Genomic DNA, 21,067 nt, shown 5'->3' with positions numbered 1-21,067 from the left:
AACGTTCAGAAAATCTGAACAATTTCAGCTTATTCAACAGCCAACAATTTCTTGTTTAAATAGTCATCACTTTAACTGATTCTGGCTCTCCAAAACCCATATATAATTTAAAATACACGTGCTGATTCCATCCCATAATCCATAAATAGAATACATTTTGCCTATGAAATGTCCTATTTTTGAGAGAAAAAAATTATCTATATTTGATTTTTAACTCACATTACTAAACAGTGTTATTATCACAGTTTCTAAAATTCTTTAAAAAAAATTAAAAAATTCTGATTAGAAATCACCATCTACTATACAGTTGTTTAGTGTATGCAAATGAAAAGATAATTTTTTAAAGACTATATCTGAAAACTAGTAAGACCTTCCAAGTAATACAGCTCTAAGAAAATAATGAATGTACCCAGCTGTTAAGCCCTTCCTCTTTCTAAATTCAGTACTATTTGGAATTCAAGTTTTATTAAAGCTTGCAGCAACAAAATAGATAACAAAAAAAGGGAAATACTGCTTAGGAGCATATTTTTCCTTGTAAAAAATGAGCTAGAAATTTCTCTACACTTGTTTAGCAATGTAAATGTCACTTTGTTTCTCCAAGCTTTAAGCTGAGAATAGCTCCGGGGCTTACTTGTGATGCAGAAATGTCCCTGTAATATACTTAGAAAACATGCAGAACATTAATAGAAACTAGAATCTTGGAACATAAACGTAGCATAAGAAAAATGATAATTACTCTGTGGCTTAACATTTAAAAAGAGAGCTAAGCATTGTATATCAGTGTATTTTTTCTCTAAAACAAGTCACGGCACATACATGAGCAGGAAGTCATTCACTTTAGAAACACAAATAATTTTGACATTATCGTGTACAATATTTTACACAGAAAAGAGAGGAAAGAGGCAGAGCTAGAGACTGTTTGAAGGCACCTGTTACCAATCACTTCTTTTCAGTCGTGTCTTCCCAACCCCTGCAGTTACCCTTCCTTCCCCTCTCCCCCAACAAAGCAGTTTCCTCCTTTTATCCACTAAGCTTCCATTCCCGATTAAACACGTACTGCCCTCCCACTTATGACTCCAAAGCTTTTTATGAGCCTCTGAACTCCTCTCTACCTCTGTTTTATGCAGATGGCAGCTGTTGTTACTCTCCAGGTTCCAAAATCCAACACATTGGTTTCTGTCCTAGGTTACTTCTAGTCAGTCTTCTTCGGCATAACTTAATTACAGCTAAGGATAGTACTGGTCCTACTTTAAAGTATGACTAATAATAAAATGCTGAAAAATCATCTGGAATCTTCAAGGTCATTGCTGGGCTGGAATGTAACTGTGAATACAGTGACGTGGAGAATTTAGCAGAGGGGCATTCTCCAAGTGGAATGTGAAAGAAAGATAAACATGAGAATGCAGGATAACTAGTCAAAGTAAGGTAAAGCACAGATCCTTCAGGAACCCTTGCTTCTCCTTAAAAAAGGAAAATAATACAAGCTTCTGTCTTTTCTCCCACTTTTGTGGGCCAGATAATGGGATAACTATTGCGAAGTAACAGGGTTTTGTGCAGAATACTGACATGAAATGAGTATGTGCAAGCAGAGACCACTAAGTTCTCAAACACTGGAAATAAAATTTTGGAACAACGTCACAGAATTGCAAATGTTTCTGATAATTCATGTGGCCATGTTTAAAGTCTAACATTTAAAAGATCTATCTAAATCTTCAGGAACTTTAGCCTGATCATTTATAGAAGCTCTCTGCAAAACTCTTAGAGCCATTAACAAACTATGCATGCCCTAATAGGACTAATTAGTAGCTGTTCCTCCTGCTTGATCACATGGAGTCTCTCCAACTTTACTTACACCTGGAAAACGCATTTGGCAACCATTTGTTAAAAAACAAAAAAGTCAGATTTTCTACATTTTAAAGATAATGAAATAACTATTTTCTCTTCTTCACCTTTCAATTGTTCTCTCTTTGTTCTCTATTCTTACTTACTACCTAAACAATGCTGCCTTATGTTTATTTCCTTTTCTTGCACCCCATCAGATCCTTTGTTTGCTTGGACAAAAGAAGCTACAGTTTTAATCTCATTCATGTAAGAGCTCTGACCTGCTGTCATTTTTTTCTCTTTTCTCAGAAAATATATATAAAAAAATATCCATTCTACAATTGAAATAATAATAAAAAAGATTTAATTTTTAAGAGATTCACAGGACTCTGGAAAGTGCCCTTTTTCAAGAGACATGGATAAAAAATGAATGCAAATGTAGCTTCTCAGGATGATAAAATGGGAAAATGTAACTGAAACTACTTGCAAAATACAATCAGTTCATATAAAAGAAGATGACTTACAGAAAATACTTAATTTGTGTGCAGTCAGGAAAAATAAACACTAAGGAGATTTTCTTTTCAGGCTTTTGAACTGAAAAAACTTTCCTTGTGTAAGGAAAGAAGAATGGCTGTGATTAAGATACTGCATTAGGACACATGAACTCTTAATCTCTACCACAAACTGTGGGGAGTTTTGGGCAAACCACCATTTCTTTCATTGTGGTTGTTGCTTCTGCAAAACAGAGCTAGCGATACTTTTTCGCTTTAAGTTGTGAAGATAATATTTGTGAGGTGTCCAGTTACTGTGGTGAAGGCCAGAGAAATATTTAGTTACTAAACAGGATTATTTTGATGTATTGTTAAGAAAATGTGAAAAGCTGGAAAGGGGGGAGAGATACATGGTAGTAAAAGAAAAACATATAGGTTTACTCATAAATGTTGAGTAATACATCAGATTTTGAAAGTTTCTGGTCTGCCAGTTGTCAACTAAGTTCAACATAACAGTCACTTAGGCAATTAGTATTTTAATATTAGCCTGGTAGGCTATTCTCAGCAAGAACAGCTTAATAAGAGTTTTTCATACTTAAATATGTTTTTAAAAGAACAGGAGCTTGCAATGGCTAACCTAAACAAATTTTAAGCCAGTCTCACTGCAGATTTGTACTCGTTCAGGTACATGTATTTAGACAGGTTTAGCACTCAGTTCGAGTGACACAACCATTTACTGACATAAGCAAACTGCATGGAAGTAAACAAACAGCAATCAAACCCCATGTGTCTGTATCCATTTAACTGACTGATGATTGATATCAAATAGGTTTACTTAAACTACTGCTCCATGTTTTCTGCTTCGCCCCACAGCGTATAGCCTGAGCCCAGTTTCTGGTTGCTAACTTCACCTGAAGAGCTCTGGCACAGTAACACACGCATGTGTCAATAAGGCAGGTGACTAGTTCAGCAAGTTTACATTCTATCACTTGTATGCACAGCTGCCAATGTACCACAAGTGCACAGATGTGTAAAGGAGATAAAATATCAGCAGGTTTTCATATCTTTTTAACCAGAATATAATATTCATGTGCTGATAACTGATTGTGTCTGCATGAACAACTGCATTATAGGAAATTAGTGAGTATTCTAAAGAGCCTTTCTTTGCATCATTTATGCAATATTTTATTTCTTATTACAATAGTTTCACAATATTAGTTTTAGTTTTATAGATTAAAAATTACTGTATTGCCAGACTGCATTTCACACAGGTGATTTCAAGCAGTTTAAAAAAAAAAAGAGTAGTGTAAATTAACTCCCTTATATTCATATAAACTGAAATTAATCTTAGTACTTACAGGAATACATATTTTAAACCTTCTATTGCTGTCTTGTACACTACTGTCTCATTTTTGTTTCTTTTCATGCCTCCCAGAATATTTCTATTTAAAACATAAAAAGAATCCACTTTTTTTTTTTCTTTGCCCCAAACCCAATGGATTATGAACTCCACATTAAAAATATGAACAACAGTTTGTTAATTTTCAAGATTTTAGAAGTCAGAATTTACATTCTGCACTTTGAATCAGAGAACCTAAAATAAATAGATTTAATTACTGGTTTTCTTTACTGTGATGTGTCTGCATCTTAAATATCTGAAGATATATTACAATGCCATACATCAAAGCATAGCAAATTTATAACCTCTTAAATGTAACCTCAGAAAATGATTACAAAAACTTCTTGCCAAACATCTGAGTGCTGACAGACTGCCCTTCCAAGTTTTCATCTGAAGTTTGCAAGCCAATGGATAAAGTCTGAAACTGCACTTCTGATGTTCCAAAATACTAACAACTGCATCAAGCATGAAAGGCAATGTTAGTGCCAAGATCACAGAGCTCACGGTAAATATTTCTTTTAGTCAAAGGCTAACTGTTGGAAGAGTAGGAAAAAATCCTCAGATAAAAGGCATCGTGGATCAAGGGCTTCAGCTAAAAGATTTAGTGAATTCATCCCACTTAACATTAGCACTTAACAGAGAATTGCACTTTGGGGACTTTAAATTATAGATTCCCGTTATGTGGACAAAAAGATAATGTCTGGATGCAGATAAAGGATGGCACAGAAGCCTGGTGTGCTAGACTCCACAGTTTTGGACCCAAAATGCCCTCTTTTTCACAGGTAAGTAATATTGACATATAAATATTTTTACTCTTTTTCTTGCTGGACCCTTTCCAAAGGTGATTCCAACTGCTAACCTAACAGACAGCAATTTAGTTTTCTGGTTTTCTTTTTTTGGTCAGGTTAGGTTTCTGATTAATGATCTGAATGGTCCCTGTGCAGCATTAGAGATGTGCCAGAGCTGGTGCAAGAGGAGGAGAAAGGAGAAGCGGGAGCAAAGAGGTAAGGCAGTGTTCTAGCTATTTGGCCAAGTCAGGGTTAATGTGTAATTTAATCTTCATTTATTCTTTGAAGAAGAACCCTTCTTACTTGTGCTCCCCTGACTACAAAGACACTAGGGCAACAAAAATCTGAGCATAAGTGATGAAGTTAAGAGTGGGAACAATCATGACTACAAGTCCTTTTTTTTATTGTTGTGTGGTTTGATTATCCACAGTTAAAGATAGAGGGTCAAAAGTGTAAAGTTCAGCTGATTAAAAAGAGAACACAGACTAAAAAGAATAATGCAAAAAAAGAATAAATCTGGATTTGAAATACCCCTTAAAAAACCAAAACAGTTTACTAGAAGGTTATTAACAGGAGATCCCATTGTTCTTCCAAACAATGTTTTATGTTCTGATGGATCTGGAAAAACAATTAAAAACACCTTCTGGTTATCTTGACAAAACATATACATTTTTTAGTCCGAAATCAGCTGAAAAATTTGGCTGTACTAACTGTACTCGCTATCATTCACTGAGGGTTTTACAAATGGCACCAGAGTCCTGTGGGCCGCAGCTCCTAATGACTGCGCAGCGGGCAGCAGCGCTCTGAAGAGTTTATTATGGACCTCCAAGAACGTGATCTCAGCACCATCCCGCGACAACGCCACTGAACTTCCTCTCAAGCACTGAAGCTTGAATTTATCCGTATGAAGTAGATAATAAATTTTATGGTACCAGCCTACTCTCAATGATCTACATGAGAAGCTAGATTAAAAAGTTTTCCACATTCATTTACTAGTTAATTCAGAGAGAAAAAAGAAGAAATAGCAGGCCAAGAAGCAATTAAGAATTTGGGTCAACTATATAGTGCAACCCCACACTTCAATTTTCTTCTTCACCAGTGGACCCAACGTTTTAAGAAACTGTGTAGTCAAATGACCAATTTTCACTTAATTTCTCCACAGCAAAATATAATAATCATCATCAAATTATCTGCCTACATAATTTGAAATAATGAACTATTTTATTACATGAATACCTAGCGTTATTTTTTTCCTGTAATAAAAGATCATATAAGAGCCCTATATAAATTCTTCCAAGATTCAGAGTTTAATATCTAACTTTTTTCTTCCAAAATTAAAAGATGTGAAAAGGGAAGTAATATTAAACATGAATGTAAGTACTTTATTTTAAAAGTGTATAAAAATCTATAATTACCCCCAAAGCAAGCATTATGAATCCAACTGCTATCAAAAGGAGACAAAAATAAAAACCCCAACCCCTCAAACACTAACATTTCATTAAAAAGAGTTAATATAGTCTGAGACCACACAGGCTGGAATATCTTAAATCAAAACTGTACACTTACTGAAACACGTCGCTGTAAGACAGCATTAACATTGTTTTGGCATTTTGCTTGTACTTTTAACATACCTAAACTTCATTTTATGTTAACTATGAGTATCTTGGGTTTATCTGTTCAAGAATTCTAATGTTCTTACTTGCAAACACGAGGGCAACAAGGTAATTCCTAACAAGACATGACAGTTCAGTATGTGCAATGACTGATAGTAATCATGTTACATGGTAGCATGTGCACAACACAAACCCGTAATTCATATTTTTTAAACTTGCATAAATCTGTATTTACAGATTGCAAGTTACTTTTATTTGAAAATGCATACCTGGTGTAAATGAACTTAAGTCTTTACTAACCCAAGATTAGAAAATTTAATTTTTTTTTTTAATTTTAATTAGCAGGGACAGTTACTGTGAAATTGTGATGTTACTGCATATTTAACTTTTTTATGAAGATGGCAAAAAAAAAATTCAGTTGAAGACTAGCTCAATGTAAACTAAGTTGTCCTATCCTATACAAGTTTTTCAATACATGAGATAATTGCCTTTTAGAGAAATTCATCAACTGTAAAACTACTGGAAGAGGTCTGCCTTAAAAGTAAAAAATAAAAGGCCGCATTAAGAATAAATAGAAATGACAAAATTTAAATGTACACATGCACACATAGAAGCTAGTTGTTATCTTCACACATTCTCCGATAGCAATTTTAGCTTATTTTTGGATTTTTTGTGTGTTGTACTGGCATTTAGTAATTTTCTTCCCCATAACATGCAACTTCCATTGTTTCATTTTCAGTATTTATATTCTTTTCTGTATAGGTGACTTGAAAGAACATTATCACTTAGGTAAAACAATATGACTAATACATCCTATTTTTTGCAGATATAAAAATAAATGGGACAAAATAATTAATTTTGGAAATATTTGCTCAATTCCTTAACGTCCAGGGTATGTGGAACATTCACAATGAAGTCTGTTTCAGACTCAAGTATTTGGTCTCTTTTTTTAGAAAGCCTGCCTTGCTCAGCCTTGCTTGCATTGCTTGCTACAGCACAACTTATTTTGTAACATTGGAAGTGGTGAAACGACACAAATAAGCAAACTGCTGCATATCACAGAATCACAGAACCTTAGGGGTTGGAAGGAACCTCCAGAGATCATTGAGTCCAACCCCCCTTCCAGACCATCTAGTCTAGGGCAGCTCACACAGGAACGCATCCAGATGGGTCTTAAAAGTCTCCAAGGAAGGAGACTCCACAACCTCCCTGGGGAGCCTGTTCCAGTGCTCTGGAACCCTTACAGGAAAGAAGTTCTTCCTCATGTTGAGGTGGATCTTCCTGTGCTCCTACTTGTGACCATTACCCCGTGTCCTATCGCAGGGCATAAGTGAGAAGAGATTGCCCTTTCCTTCCTGACACCCAGCCCACATATATTTATACACATTAATTAGATTCCCCCTAAGTCTTCTCTTCTCCAGACTAAACAGCCCCAGGTCTCTCAGCCTCTCCTCATAGGGCAGGCGTTCCAGTCCCCCAATCATCCTCACAGCCCTTTGCTGGACTCTCTCCAGTAGATCTCTGTCCCTCTTGAAATGGGGAGCCCAGAACTGGACACAATACTCCAGGTGAGGTCTCACCAGGCCAGAGTAGAAAGGGAGCAGGACATCCCTTGTTCTGCTGCATACACTTTTCTTAATGCACCCCAGGAGACCATTGGCCTTCCTGGCCACAAGGGCACACTGCTGTCCCATGGACAACTTGTTGTCCACCAGGATTCCAAGGTCCCTCTCCATGCGGCTGCTCTCTAGCAGATCTCCTCCTAACCCGTACTGATAGTTCATAATGGTACTCATAGCTTCTAATGTTTGGACATAAACAATGTCACATAGCTTTGAGGTAGAAATTTTTTAGTTTTCTTATATAACATTGTTAAATTTTACCTTTATCAATTTCTACTGATTTTAATCAGCTGCAATGCATGTTGGTTGACTTGACACAACTAAAACTAGGCATCCAAGGTATAACTACTTTGAGAGTGTAAATGCTTATTAGCAGCACTGCTTGGGAAAGGACTAGGAACAGGAAATTTCGAAAGAAATCAATTTGAAATTAGCTTGCCAAGGGCCTATCATACTGGAAATTCAGAAAATTCTCTATGTGTTTATACAATTAAGTCATGTTCCCTCAGAGCTTTTTTCATATCATTAATATAATAACATTATAATGCATTAAGATAATGTTAAAGCTTATAAATTATCTAGAAATGCTTTAAATGTTTTCTGTTACATTAATAGAGTGGGTTTCATAAAAACAAAAAAAAAATCATAAAAAAAAAAAAAGAAAGAAGAAAAATGCAAACACAAATATAACCCAAACTGAACATTTGCTTTCATCTCAGTCTTGAATCTGAAATTTAAAAATATGAGGTGGATACCAACATCAGAAATAAGAACTATCAAATGATTCCTTCGGATGCAACTGCGGACGGTCCTGTCAGGTCAATGCCACCTGCAGTTTGGGGAGGCATGCTCAATCACTGTTGTTTGACTCTTGTAATCTCTATGCATGGAACTTCACAAGCACTGTGATCAGTACAGAAAGTTAAATGCACAAACTATTCTAGGAGGAGGTTGCATTAGACAAACATACAGTGTGATACAGCATAGAAAGTAAACAAGAACTTGTTTTCTTTTTACTTTTAAGGTGATTGTTTCACATTTGAGATCTTCACTGAGGTAACAGAATTTGTACAGTTTTCTCTTAAGCTGAGGCTCATTTACATTCATCTGCCAGTGAAATTGTTTTGGTTTGGTTCTAAGAAAAAATGTAACTGATTTTGTTAACTGGTCGGCAGAAATGAACTGGTTTGGACCAATTAATGAGATTGTTTTTGGTTTACTGATCTAAGAAGGAAATTTGGGGGAACAGCAAGGAAAGAAGATGAAGTAGAACAATTCTGGAGGTGGAGAGGACTTCCAGAGGTGTGTGGATAGTCAGTTTTCTATGACTATCTAGATATTAGAATGAGTAATAATGCAATCTCAGACAGGATGATTTAGGGGAGTTGTAGATTCCTTGAAAGGAATCTCCCCATCATCTTCTCTCTTCCCAGTCATAGAACTGAAAAGCTGTTTTCAGAGAACTTTTTTTTATTGATATAACAACTCTATGATGATCTATTTAGGTCCCATCAATGCATATACATAATGTGTTGTTTTTCCCCACACTCATAATTTTTTAATTCATTAATGTTGTATTTTCTCTGCAAATCCTTGCCAAATCATTCAGTGACTCTGGGAGATCATTTAACAACTGCTTGTTGTCAGCTTTTGGGTTGATACCTTCAGTATTCTGTAGCTTCAGCAAACTTTCCGCATTATTATTCACACTTTTCCAGATCATTTGTATATGGGACTCCTTCAGTAAACTTTGTTTCAGACATTTAATCTAGAAATATCTCCTCTCATACTCCATGACAGGTTAGTCTCTTAAGATTGTTTAGAGAGCAATCTTGACAAAGGATCAAGGAAGCCCCATATAAATCATCTATATCTAAATTACAAGATTTTGCATCCTTTAAGATCTGAGAGTGCATTCCAGTAGCACAGGTAAGCACACAAAGAAGCACCCTGACTTTTGATTGGGTGAAACCTGGGTGACCCGTTTCCTCTCCCCAAATCCTATTTAGGAGTTGAAAAGAAACTCAGATGTGTGTACTGCAAACGAACTGCACAATGCTTTGTCCAGGTTTTTGGTCTCAGTGACTGAGGAGCAGGATGAGATCCTGGGATCCTCCTGTGGCACATGGAAGCCTTACACATTACAAGTGTATCAGCTTCATCACTTTATCTAAATACTTGTTAAATGCTTGCAAACGCTACACATTTTGCAAGGCATGTCTGTTGTATGTGTAAGAAAAGAAAGAACAATGAGATTAGCAATCACAGAGAATTTAGCAACTGAGAGTACAACTAAGAGTACAACTGAGTGCCTGACATACACCATCACCTCTGTTTCTGAAAACGATACAGACAAAAAACTCCAACAAATCAAACCAAAGTAAATATTTTTTTTTTTTTTTTTCCATGGATCAAGGCTGAGTAGAGAAAAAATGCTCTTGTGGTAGTAATGCTAAAACAGGAAGATTACCTCACGGTGATTTAGAAGTCTCTCCAAATCTGCTGCCATTTGATTCTTGACACGCAGCAAAGCTGTCTTTTCTTTATTTAAAAGACTGGTAGAAAGAGGATAGGAAATGCAGTTATAGCAACACATAATCTCTTTTAATCTTGTATTCTGGATGAAACACGCATTTTCTAAAGCTAAATACTGGCAACAATGAAAATCTGCTCCAGTAATTGTATCAAATGATCATTATGTTCAAGCATTGGAATTTTTATAAATGGGCTTGAATGTACCGATACATACAAAATCTTATTTTAGACAAACAGAAATACTATCTAAAATCTTCATGAAGCACAAAGTGGAATTTTTTGATTCTCTGAAGGTTGATTTGAACTATCACAATCTTCTATTATTATCTCTTAACTTTCTTCTAGCCAAAATGAGCTCATTTTATAAGCAAAGGAAGTCTCCTTAAACCCATATTTCTATATGAAAACCTGGACTTATTCGTTATATGCATCACTAGTAGTAGCACACACTATTCTCTCAGGATCACCTCTTTTTATACTACTGTAATTAGAATTTTGAAAAAAATAAACCCAAATATAAGGAAGACCAACATCTAGCTCTCCCTTTTAGCTGTATAGTTCCTGCGGAAATTGTCACTGTATTTTTGCCATTTTTAATTTTATATTCCAGGGTAACGTATGGGATCAAGTTTGTCCTATGAAAGTTTGTCCTATGAACCAAGTATGAAACCTGTTTTGGCATGAAGGCATGCTTTTATAGCACAATGTCAAGTTTAACTTTAATTGTTCTTTACTTAGTTATAGAAAATGAATATTTGAAATGTTTACCATGCACATTCTGATTCCAGGCAGCAATTCTAATACAATTAAATGTGTTTTCATGTATAGCCCCAATATCAGTTTCCAACAATAAACTTCAGACTAATGCATACATAATGCCAGTTTGTAATGTAGTTTGTTAAAACAGCCACAGAGATTTTCTTGGAAGATCAATGTTATATATACCATTATTATGACTTAACTAAGCTGTACAATATAAACCATAACATAAAACAGCAATTCTGCATATGGAGTGCAAATATTTAATACTGAATACAGGTCAGGAGTTCAAAAGCAAATGTATTAAAATTTTATATATGGAATGGAGCATTTATATATGTTGCAAACACAAATTATCTAATATTCCCAGTATTTAATCGAGAAATTATCAATAAAATAAATCAACCTTTTCTTTAATTGGCTGTGTATCATCTGTGTGTTTCAAATAAGCAACATCATCCTTTGCCCCAGAGATTTTCTGGCAATTCCTTGCAAGTTTTGTACTGTAAATTATTGCTGTCAATTCCTTCTAGGCATTCATAAATTCCCAGAAAAAAATTGTGTGCTTTGGCCAAATCACTTAGTTGTCTGAGTTATTTAAAAGGAAAGTAGTATCATTTATGAAAAACTACAAAGATACTTTACTATATTAAAGAGTTTTATTTTCTGTGACATTTTTAATCATGATGAAATTGGTGTACTTTTTTTTTCCTGGGTTCATGTGTTGTAACTTACTGATATGTCAAGTTTTTCTTGGATTTCTGTACTTCCTAACAGCATAAACCAATCCTTTTAGAAAATGACTCACAAACTTATAGAGAAGCAATAATAAAAGTTCCTTTATGCCTTTAATAGTGTACTGAATAAGCATAAACATCAGTGTTCATGACTAAACCAGAAGTTCATGTTCAAGGTTCAATTTAATCTACAGAACAGAACCTATTCTATTTATACTAGTTATACCTTCTGAAACAATATGACACGACTGATCCATGTGGAGCAGTTCTAATTTTCTTTGTTTATAGTCAAACACAGGAATTAGATTGCTCTATTATTCAGGGCCACTTGACATGTTTTCTGTCATACATATGAATATAGAATTATCCAAGCACATGCAGACTTCAGATTTAGTAGTTTTTACAATAGTTATGCTTTCTTATTATTGCAGCTATAAGGAAGTAAGTCATATACTTCCGAAAGAATACTGCAAAAGAGACATATAGACATTTAATAGAGCAAGAAAACAGTTACCAGACACAATAATAAAAATTTCACACTTGTAAAGACCAAGTAAAGCAGAAATGCCTTCAAAAATTGAATTCTGGGAAGACGACTGACCGTTTCAGTGTCTGTTATGAAAATGTTCTGAATGGGCATCTTGGATATCATCAGTCAAGTAGGTTCTGGCTTTGAGCTACCCTACACTTCCATCAGACAGTAGTTTAACCTAATCCAGTTTTAACTGGCAGTGTAAACAAATCAGAGAACAGCTTTACAGTTTGTTTCAGCTGACCTAAGGGAAAACAGCTGCTGAAAGATCATCCTTCCCTAACCACATAGTGGTAACCTGCTTTTTGTATTTGTACTAGAAAACTTGTTACCACGCAAGCAGGTCACTTCGCTGATTTAAATGGAAACTGGAGACTTTTCAAAGGTTATTTTTCATGTGGATCACCAAAACAACTTGGTTTACCCATGTACAGTGGAAACCCACAGCTGAAGGTAAGGATGAGACAGCTCCATTTGATGGTGGAGTGCCTTAGCTGTCTTCCTATGAAACCACAATCTCTAAGTCTAGACAAACCAGCTTCTCACACCTGAGCTCAAGTGTTAAAACTTCCGTCTGAAGAGACAGGATCTTCTTAACCATGTTTAACTAACCATACTTTTACATTTCCATCATGCAGAGGTGTGTTAGAGTAGTAAACATTAAAAGAAATCCTCCAATGACTTGTTCTGGGGTGAAAACATGTGAACACTTGGGAGAAGTGGACTGTGTTAAAAGGTCTAATATCCCTGGAGTTGTTAAACAGCACCAGCGACTGTTTTCAGACTGCAGGGCACGTGTAGGTCATGCTGTGCTCTGCAGTCCTGGTCACTGCCTGCCCCATCCAGAGCGTGAAGAAGGTGCCCCTTGTGATATGTCATATAACCGTGGCCCCAAAAGTCCAGGTGGGAGAACTAACTGAAAAGCAGTGCAGCTCCTGCATTTTCTGTGTGCCTGGCTTTCCAGAAGAAACCAAAATGTCTGGAAGGAGATTCAGTTTCATTCCAGCTTTCAAAATCTAGCCAGGTATGAACCTAGGTACCAGGAATGCAAGACTTCCCATGGAATATGGGAGTTATATTCCCATGGAATACACTTGTCATATAGATACACACTGCTCATAAAAACCACTGGCTTGTTTTGTTTCACTTTATTCAGTATCTAAAGCCAAGGTAGGTTAGATATCATAAGTAAGACATTTTTAGGTGACTGGAGAATGGAGGATAACATTTCCCAGTCTTAGACTTTTAAAGCATTTTGAATTTGGGCAATTAAGCCATCTTTTAAATTTCTGGTCTAAGTATACTAGCTACTATCCTGTTCAGAAGCTTCAGTTATTAGGGGTTCTGAATAATATGCTTATGCTGGACACACTAAATAAATCTGATTTTATATATTATTAGTTTTTCTTATTACTTCTATTGAGTTTAAAAAGAAAAGAAAAAAAAAGGGTTTTTTTTTTCAGTGAACTGTGTACCCCAAATGCTGTAAGAACTAAGGATTTTGCCTTTCTGTTAATTTCATGCTACAGCACGATGAAGTTGAAAACTGAAGTCCAATCTTGAGGGCTTTTGTTTTCATTTTATGTTCATATACAGATATTACCATCAAAACGATCAGACACAGAAAAAGTCTATGTAAAAGTTTTGTACATAAAGCTGAATATGTAATATAGGCATATAGTGTAGCTGTCCCTTCTCTGCAAGTTTCAGATGAATAGCTCAGAACAGACAGTTAATTTTTAAAGATTAATTCAAATGTTCTTTTAAAGTCATGTAGTTAGGGAGGTATAAAAAATTCTGCAAATAAAAGTGCTTTAGAAGACAGAATACATGAATAATTTGTGATCTCTCATTGTGCAGCTAAATAGCCACAGATTAGATTTTTGAAGTCGTTTAGGAGAGTATCACTTAATGATTTTAACTGGAGGGCTTCAGGTGGCTTAAAAACTCATCCATGTAGTGTCCAAATTGAAAAGAAGTTACTTTCTCAAATTGTAAAAAAAAAACCCAAACCCAAACAACTTTTTAGTAGTTGCAATACAGGTCTGAAAACATTCATTTGAAGAAAAGAATATATTTTTACAAATTTTGCTTGGAGCATTTCTCAGGTAAGCTGCAATGGTGTTGGAACAGAAGAGATTTCACAGAATGGTAATGTTCCCATAAAAAGCTCATTGCCCGTTCTGTGATGGGAGAAACTCAGCTAACACCGTATGCTGAGCATTATAATATTTGGATGGCAATTAAAGAACCCAAAATGTTTAGGTAAGGAACATTTCAGTACATAGCTTCTTAGTGAGCAAAATCCTTGTACTGCTGCTAGACTTGCCACACAGTTAGGCTTTTGAGGAGTGCTTTTGGGTAAGTGAACCACTTCTAAAACCAGCCATTGGTACAGAGAAATTTGAGTAACTGCATTTAAAATAAATACCCTCTCTTTATGAATGAAGTTCTGTTTAATGTCTCCAGTTATTTATAAACCTAGATGTTTTTTAGCAGAAAATTATGTACTAAAACTACAATTACTTCACTACACACATAAGAATGAAATTCAGAGATTTGTTTTTGTACAGCATGACATAGTTACAAGGCATTTCTTTTCAAAAGGAGTGCTAAAAGGGATGTTTTCATTTCTGGTTAAAGAACTGTATGCTAGAGAGATTTCTTTATAGTAGGAAGGAGTCATCCTCATATATATGACTGCTCTTATTAACTATCGCTATTTACTGCTATTAACAAGAGTGCTGTGTGGACTCACATAAATGAGAGGTTACTTAACAGAATATTTTGAGATACGTGGACCACCTATAAATTCACCCTGCAGATGCCCTGTCACTCAAGACCAGCGGTTTCATGTCCGAAATGTATCTGCAGGTGCACGGCTCAGCTCACAAGCACATGGAGTGTTCTGCTCCCAGGGCCACCTTGGTTCTCCCCACAACCAAGCGCCAGCACAACCCGTGGCCTACCTGGGAGAATTCCAGTGGGTGGGGAAGGAAAGTGGTAGTGAACATATGTGTGGGCAGCATCTGACAAGAGCTTCGGTTACTCCTAAACAACCTCTCCTTTCATCTTTGAGTGGTAATACACTTGTGCCTTCACACTTGCATCTAAGCAGCAATATCACATACCTGTAATAACCCGGACATGGGTGCCCAGGTTGTTCATGCAAGTGACTGACAGCTTTGACAGCTGCTCAGCCAAGCATTTACCCCAACCACAATGGCTCTTGCAGTTCTTAGTCAATGTATGGCTGAAGATCCACAGAGCTGTGTGAGAGATGTCCAGAACAGACACACTTTTCAGCAAGCCAACAAAGTATTTCTAGCTCTGGTGGAATGTACTACTTGAAGGCTTTGATTCAGTCTGGTGCCTATTTTGACTCTCTCCTTTCATGGAGAGGCTGGGTGAGGCTTTGAGCAACCTAATGTAGTGGAAGATGCCCTTCCCAATTGGAGCTTGGAACTAGATGATCTTTAAAGGTTTCTTCCAACCCAAACCATTCTATGAGTCTATAATTCAGGTTGACAGCTACTGACACAAGCAACCTTGAGTACTATTTGGATAGTGCTTCCAAGTGAGGAAGACATTTAATATGGAAGGTCTGAAAGACAGTCTTAGCTCTAGGGGTGTGACACTTAAGGAGGAAGGTGTGTAAGCTTCTCTGGTTAAAGTGAACTTTGAAGACCACATTGGAAGGAAACTTAGATGGATCTGCAGGACTTCTCAAGAGTATTATATCAAAATGATCTGCTTGAAGCTGTCCAAATCCTCTCGTGGAAATAACCGCTGTCAGAAATGACACTTTCATAGAATGATGCAGTGTGGAGAATCCTGAAAACATCTGTTGCCCATCAAGGAACCACGCTGTAAGTCACTTCAGAACATTCTGTGAAAACTCAGTAAAAATACGGCACAAGGCCATCCACAAGAAGATTGCTGTCACAGACAGCCTCTCTCATACCTGTCTTACTCGTGTGCTGATTTCATCAAGACAGCCTATTTCATCACAGAATCAAAACCACATCCAGTAGCAACCAAGAGCCTTCTCAACAGACAGGGAAGTACAAAGCACTGCAGGTTGCTGCATTTATAAGGTTGCAAGAAAGTACTGACTCATCACCCTGGGAAATCTGCTGGACCCTAACCACCCTAGGAGTACGGCCTAAAAAGATTATTTGCCGTCAGCGCTGTGCACAGAAGGCAATCACCGATTAAGTCTAAAAAAGTAAATTCTCTTGCAAATTAGTCCTTGCTGATCCCTGGACACCCGAGTTAAGTGAGAGGTGACAGAGAACACTGACACTGATAACAGAGGTGGCTCCTCTCCTTAGGGAATCCATGATTTACACAATGCAGAACCGTCTCTCTTGACGAGCAGATGAGATAAAAACACAACGTGAAAAGAACACTCCTCCACCACAGATTCTGCACACTAAACATGAAGGAAGGAAAAATGTGATAAGCACAGGGCAGCTGTGAGGATAAAATAAAGTATTCAGTCTTGATTGTCAGGGCACAGGCATATCATCATTATCTTCTTTTGTTTACAATCTGGTACTCAAATTGGAGACTTAAAAAAAAGATGATTTTTTTTAAAAAAATCACTAGTATTTTTAAAGATCTGCCTAAAACCAAGAAATTGAACATTATTTTTATGTTAGCTTGTACTTGTGAAAATGCTTTTTATAAATAAAACTAATGCATACATAGTATGTAAAATTTTAGAAAACAATAATGTACTTTGTGCAACTGCAGCATAAATTAAACCTCAAAGTGGCAACTGGAGAATTTCAGTATTAACTATAGGCAATGGCTGAAAAAAATATTTCATTTTGAAATGGCTTTACAAATATTAACTTTTCCACTTAGCTCTGTGATACAGATAAACCAGGCTTTATAAACCATGTTTAGTGTTTTCACTATTACTTTTTGTAATAGCACCACCGCTATCTGCAGAATTCAGGGCCCTCCTTGAGGGGCATTAATTCTCTGAACTCATTCTCTCAAAAATATTCGACACAAACCAACAAAATACTGTTTAATAAACTAAGACAGATAGGAATAGTGGGCTAAATCTTTTGATCCAGCAGAGCTTCACTTGGCATATATTTGGTAGGGATTATCATTAATTTACTTAAATCCCATTCTGCTTCAGTTCTGGAATAGCTGGGAGCTACACTGGTCCACAAAGTAATCTGGCATCACCTAAGGGATATTTTAATTTAAAACTGGCATCAGCAGATTCCAAAAGGCTATCCTCCTGACAGAAGATTCCTGGAACGTAATGGTTCTCTGGTTAGAAATCCTTTTCCTAACCTTCCTCTCACTTAGAGGAAAGCAAAGGACCAACATTATCAATTTTATACCAGGTTATGATTTCTCCTGTGCTCCAGGGAATATCAGCTAACAATTTAGGACATTTCTTTTAAATGTGGAGTTATGAATGGCAAAATTAGGGACTACTGATATGTACCAAAAGCCCTAAGAAGTTAGGCAGATTCCAAGAATTTCACTGGCTTAAGCAACTATGGCAAAGTTAAGGCGAACTTGTGATAAGGGAGCAATAGCTACTTTTAGTTTAGAAGGAATACCAGAAACTATGGGAAAAAACTTCTTGCCAAAACATTTGATGTGTAAAGTAAACGTTGCTTTTTGCTACAAAACCATTAAGGATTTTTTTTTTTTTGTCAGACCACGCTTTCAGTTACAGAAATACAGACTAGTGGTGAGCACTCCCCCGCTCACCACAGCAGGGTACTGCTGGTATGTTAACCATGAATACTCGTGCTGTGGTGCAGATCCAGTTTCTTCCTCAACCTCAGGCACTTTAAGATGCCAAAAATTCCCTTTACAGTTAATGGAGAGTAACAAGCATCTCTAGCAAATGACTCACTCCATCCAAAATCTGAATTGCTTTTTGGATGTGCCACTTCCTGCAAGAACTACTAAGGAAAGCTGACCTAAGCTCCTGATTTAGTTGCCTTAAAGTGTAGGCTAAATTTAGAAAGAAAACCTGGGCATACAGACTATTTGTAATGAGCTAGAAAAACTCAAGAGAATCAATGCTAATAATGCATTTAAGTTCTTATATATTTTAAAGGCATGAAACACTTTCAGAAATGACCTCACTTATTTACTTCTTTTTTTCCCTAGCTTTTGAGAGACTTTTGGACTACTATGTGACTAATTAAAGATGTTTTCATGCTACCATAATCTAAAAATTTAATTTGCTAATTACCAATTTGTTGATTTTTTTTTTCTACAATTGGAAAGCAAGATCCAGAATATGCAGAGAACACTGTGATTTTTCATCTCCTATATAATAAATCTAAAATATATATTTACAGAAAAATATAATCTAACTTTGAAGTTTTTCTTCTAGGAAGTCTAGGAAAATATTAAAAAAACTTGATTTTGGAATAAAAAAAAAAATCTATTCTTACTGAATCAAAGTTAAGCCAAATGAAAGGTATCTTGTCAGGAAGTATGAATGAATATTTTACATTATTTATAAATGTATAGATTTATGTATAGATTTACTGGGTTAATAAGCATTTTTAGGTATTCCTCAACACAAAACAAATACTATTCCAAAGCATAAAACCATCCTGAATAGATACATATGTAAGGCAGTATGTAGGGTAAAATATTTAGCCATGGTGAGCCCTACTTTTTCTATCTTCATTGATTCAGCAGATTTGTTGGAAAAAAACTGTATTTTTCCATGCAATTGCTTATAATACAATAACATTAAAGCTCTGTAATTGTTATCTCATGCGTTTCCTAAACCTTAGTCACCACAGAAACACCTGAGAGTTCAATGCTAATTCTTCTGTAGTGTAGTGAGTGGGACACAGATACCCACTTCCTTGAAAACCAAGAGGCACATTATTTTCTAATAGCTTACCTGGGAACCAGAAGTGAAACATACTTTATGAAGCTACATGATGGTGTGAAGCTGCTCAGTTGTCAGAGTTCTGACAGCTGGATCTAACACGAAATCAGAGGGACTCCAGTAGAGGAAATCTGCTCAAGTTATCCCCCAAATACCCTTTGCTGGTGGTTTTCTCTGTCTTTATTTCTTTGTTTTTACTTTGGTACTTTTGGTATGCCATTCATTCCTTTTACACTTCTGACCTTTCTTCTACTTCATGAGAGCTCTTCTCAACCCCAAACTCACTTTAAACCTGCCATTGCTGCTTTTCCAAACCTAAGGCCTCTTTTTCTGACAGTATGAGAGAAATCACAGATGCTAGAATTCTAGTATAAAGACTGGACTTAGTCAACGATGAAAAGTCAAAATCTCCTACTTTATGGCTAATAACATAATTGTTTTCTAATAATAAACAGGTAAGTGATTTTATTTTCAATTCAAAATAAAGAAACAGTGATTATAATTACCTGACATCTTTTTCAAGTTGTGCAATATGTTCTTTCTGTTGACTTATTTGAAAGTCTCTCTGTTGCACAGTTTCAATGAGGTATTTGTATGGCTGTTGTACTTGACTCAACAAAGACTTTGCACTGTCAAGCTGCCAAATAAAGAAGTAATACTGTTATAAATTTTATTGTTTATAAAGCACAATTACTTATTATTGAATTATTTTTGGAAATTATTCATTATTACTAATTGCAAAATAATATAAAACCCAAACTTGTTATTTCACACACAAAAAAAGAAACTACCCTCAAGATACTATCTAGTACATTATCCTTTTACTTTCTGTTTTAATTATACATTATTTTCACTGCAATCATGCTACCACTCTCTATACTTCCCTAATCTGTATTTTTAAGAATTTTAACAGCTTCCATTGATGAAAAAAATTAGTATAGACACAGTCTGTTTGTTCATTTTATTAACCACAAATGACATTTTTTAAACAGTATACTATTACAATGGAATTTTCAGCTCCGAAATTTGTTCTAAATAAAACCACAGTAATGATGGAAGAAAAGTTCCCTTTCCTCTAACCAATTACTGTATATGGACAGTGAAATCCAACAGGATGTTTATAAGAGTAGTATAAAATAATTCTCATACCCCTAAATAAGAAAATTCTGTAGCTCTATTCCCTGAACAAATTAGGATCACTATGTTTAAAACACTTGCATGATACGGCTTCCATCTTGAGCAATATAAGATCATTTACTGAAAATAAGTACAGAATTAAGAATCAAGCTTCAGCAGCTGGAGTATATATAAGCCAAGAATACCAACCAGATTCTTTCAAAATGAAATTAAAATCTTTTGATGTTTAGACACAAACAGGTCTAACGGAATGAATTCAATAGAAAATGGTTTCCAAGTATTGTATAAAATTTTTCAGTAGACTAAACTGCCAAATCAGACTATGGAGACAGTTGTCCTGTTTTGTGTTGTTCCAAAAAAGCAGGGACAAACACTCACCCTTCCTATAGAACTAGCCCATGTAAATAATATTTCAGGACTTTCCTAAAATCAGATTTTTCTTCTATACACAATCTTGAAAACATGAGACTGTGTTTCCTACTTTCTCTGATTCCATTGTATTTTTATTGTAGTTTTACTTCTGTCCTTTACACTCTGTCAGATGGGCAAAAAACTTCACATTTATGTAATGCTTCACATTTATTAAAAACCAGAATATAGACAGAATCCCCAAACAGAATAGACACAAAACTTTGCTTCCTCACCTTACTGGCCTTACTAAAAGGAGAGTTAACTCTACCTCATGCAATCATCTTCTTGAAGAATATAATCATCCTCAATAAATTGATAAGCAAT

The 21,067-nt window shown here is 35.7% G+C and overlaps 1 protein-coding gene across 1 annotated transcript in view; it reads right to left on the bottom strand.

The window, feature by feature from the left end:
• The window catches only part of PIBF1 (progesterone immunomodulatory binding factor 1), a gene marked incomplete at its 5' end in the record, with an annotated part of 93,528 nt that overhangs the window by 9,696 nt on the left and 62,765 nt on the right, over window positions 1-21,067 (bottom strand). Inside the window, 2 exon segments of the mRNA XM_008947112.1 lie at window positions 10,205-10,289; window positions 19,702-19,832. Coding sequence (XP_008945360.1) covers window positions 10,205-10,289; window positions 19,702-19,832 — 216 coding nt within the window.

This window comes from Merops nubicus, unplaced genomic scaffold (assembly GCF_000691845.1).
Source record: "Merops nubicus isolate BGI_N331 unplaced genomic scaffold, ASM69184v1 scaffold1049, whole genome shotgun sequence".
NCBI lineage: Eukaryota > Metazoa > Chordata > Aves > Coraciiformes > Meropidae > Merops > Merops nubicus.
The sequence above is the reverse complement of the archived record's forward strand: the minus strand, read 5'-3'. Positions and strand labels throughout refer to the sequence as shown.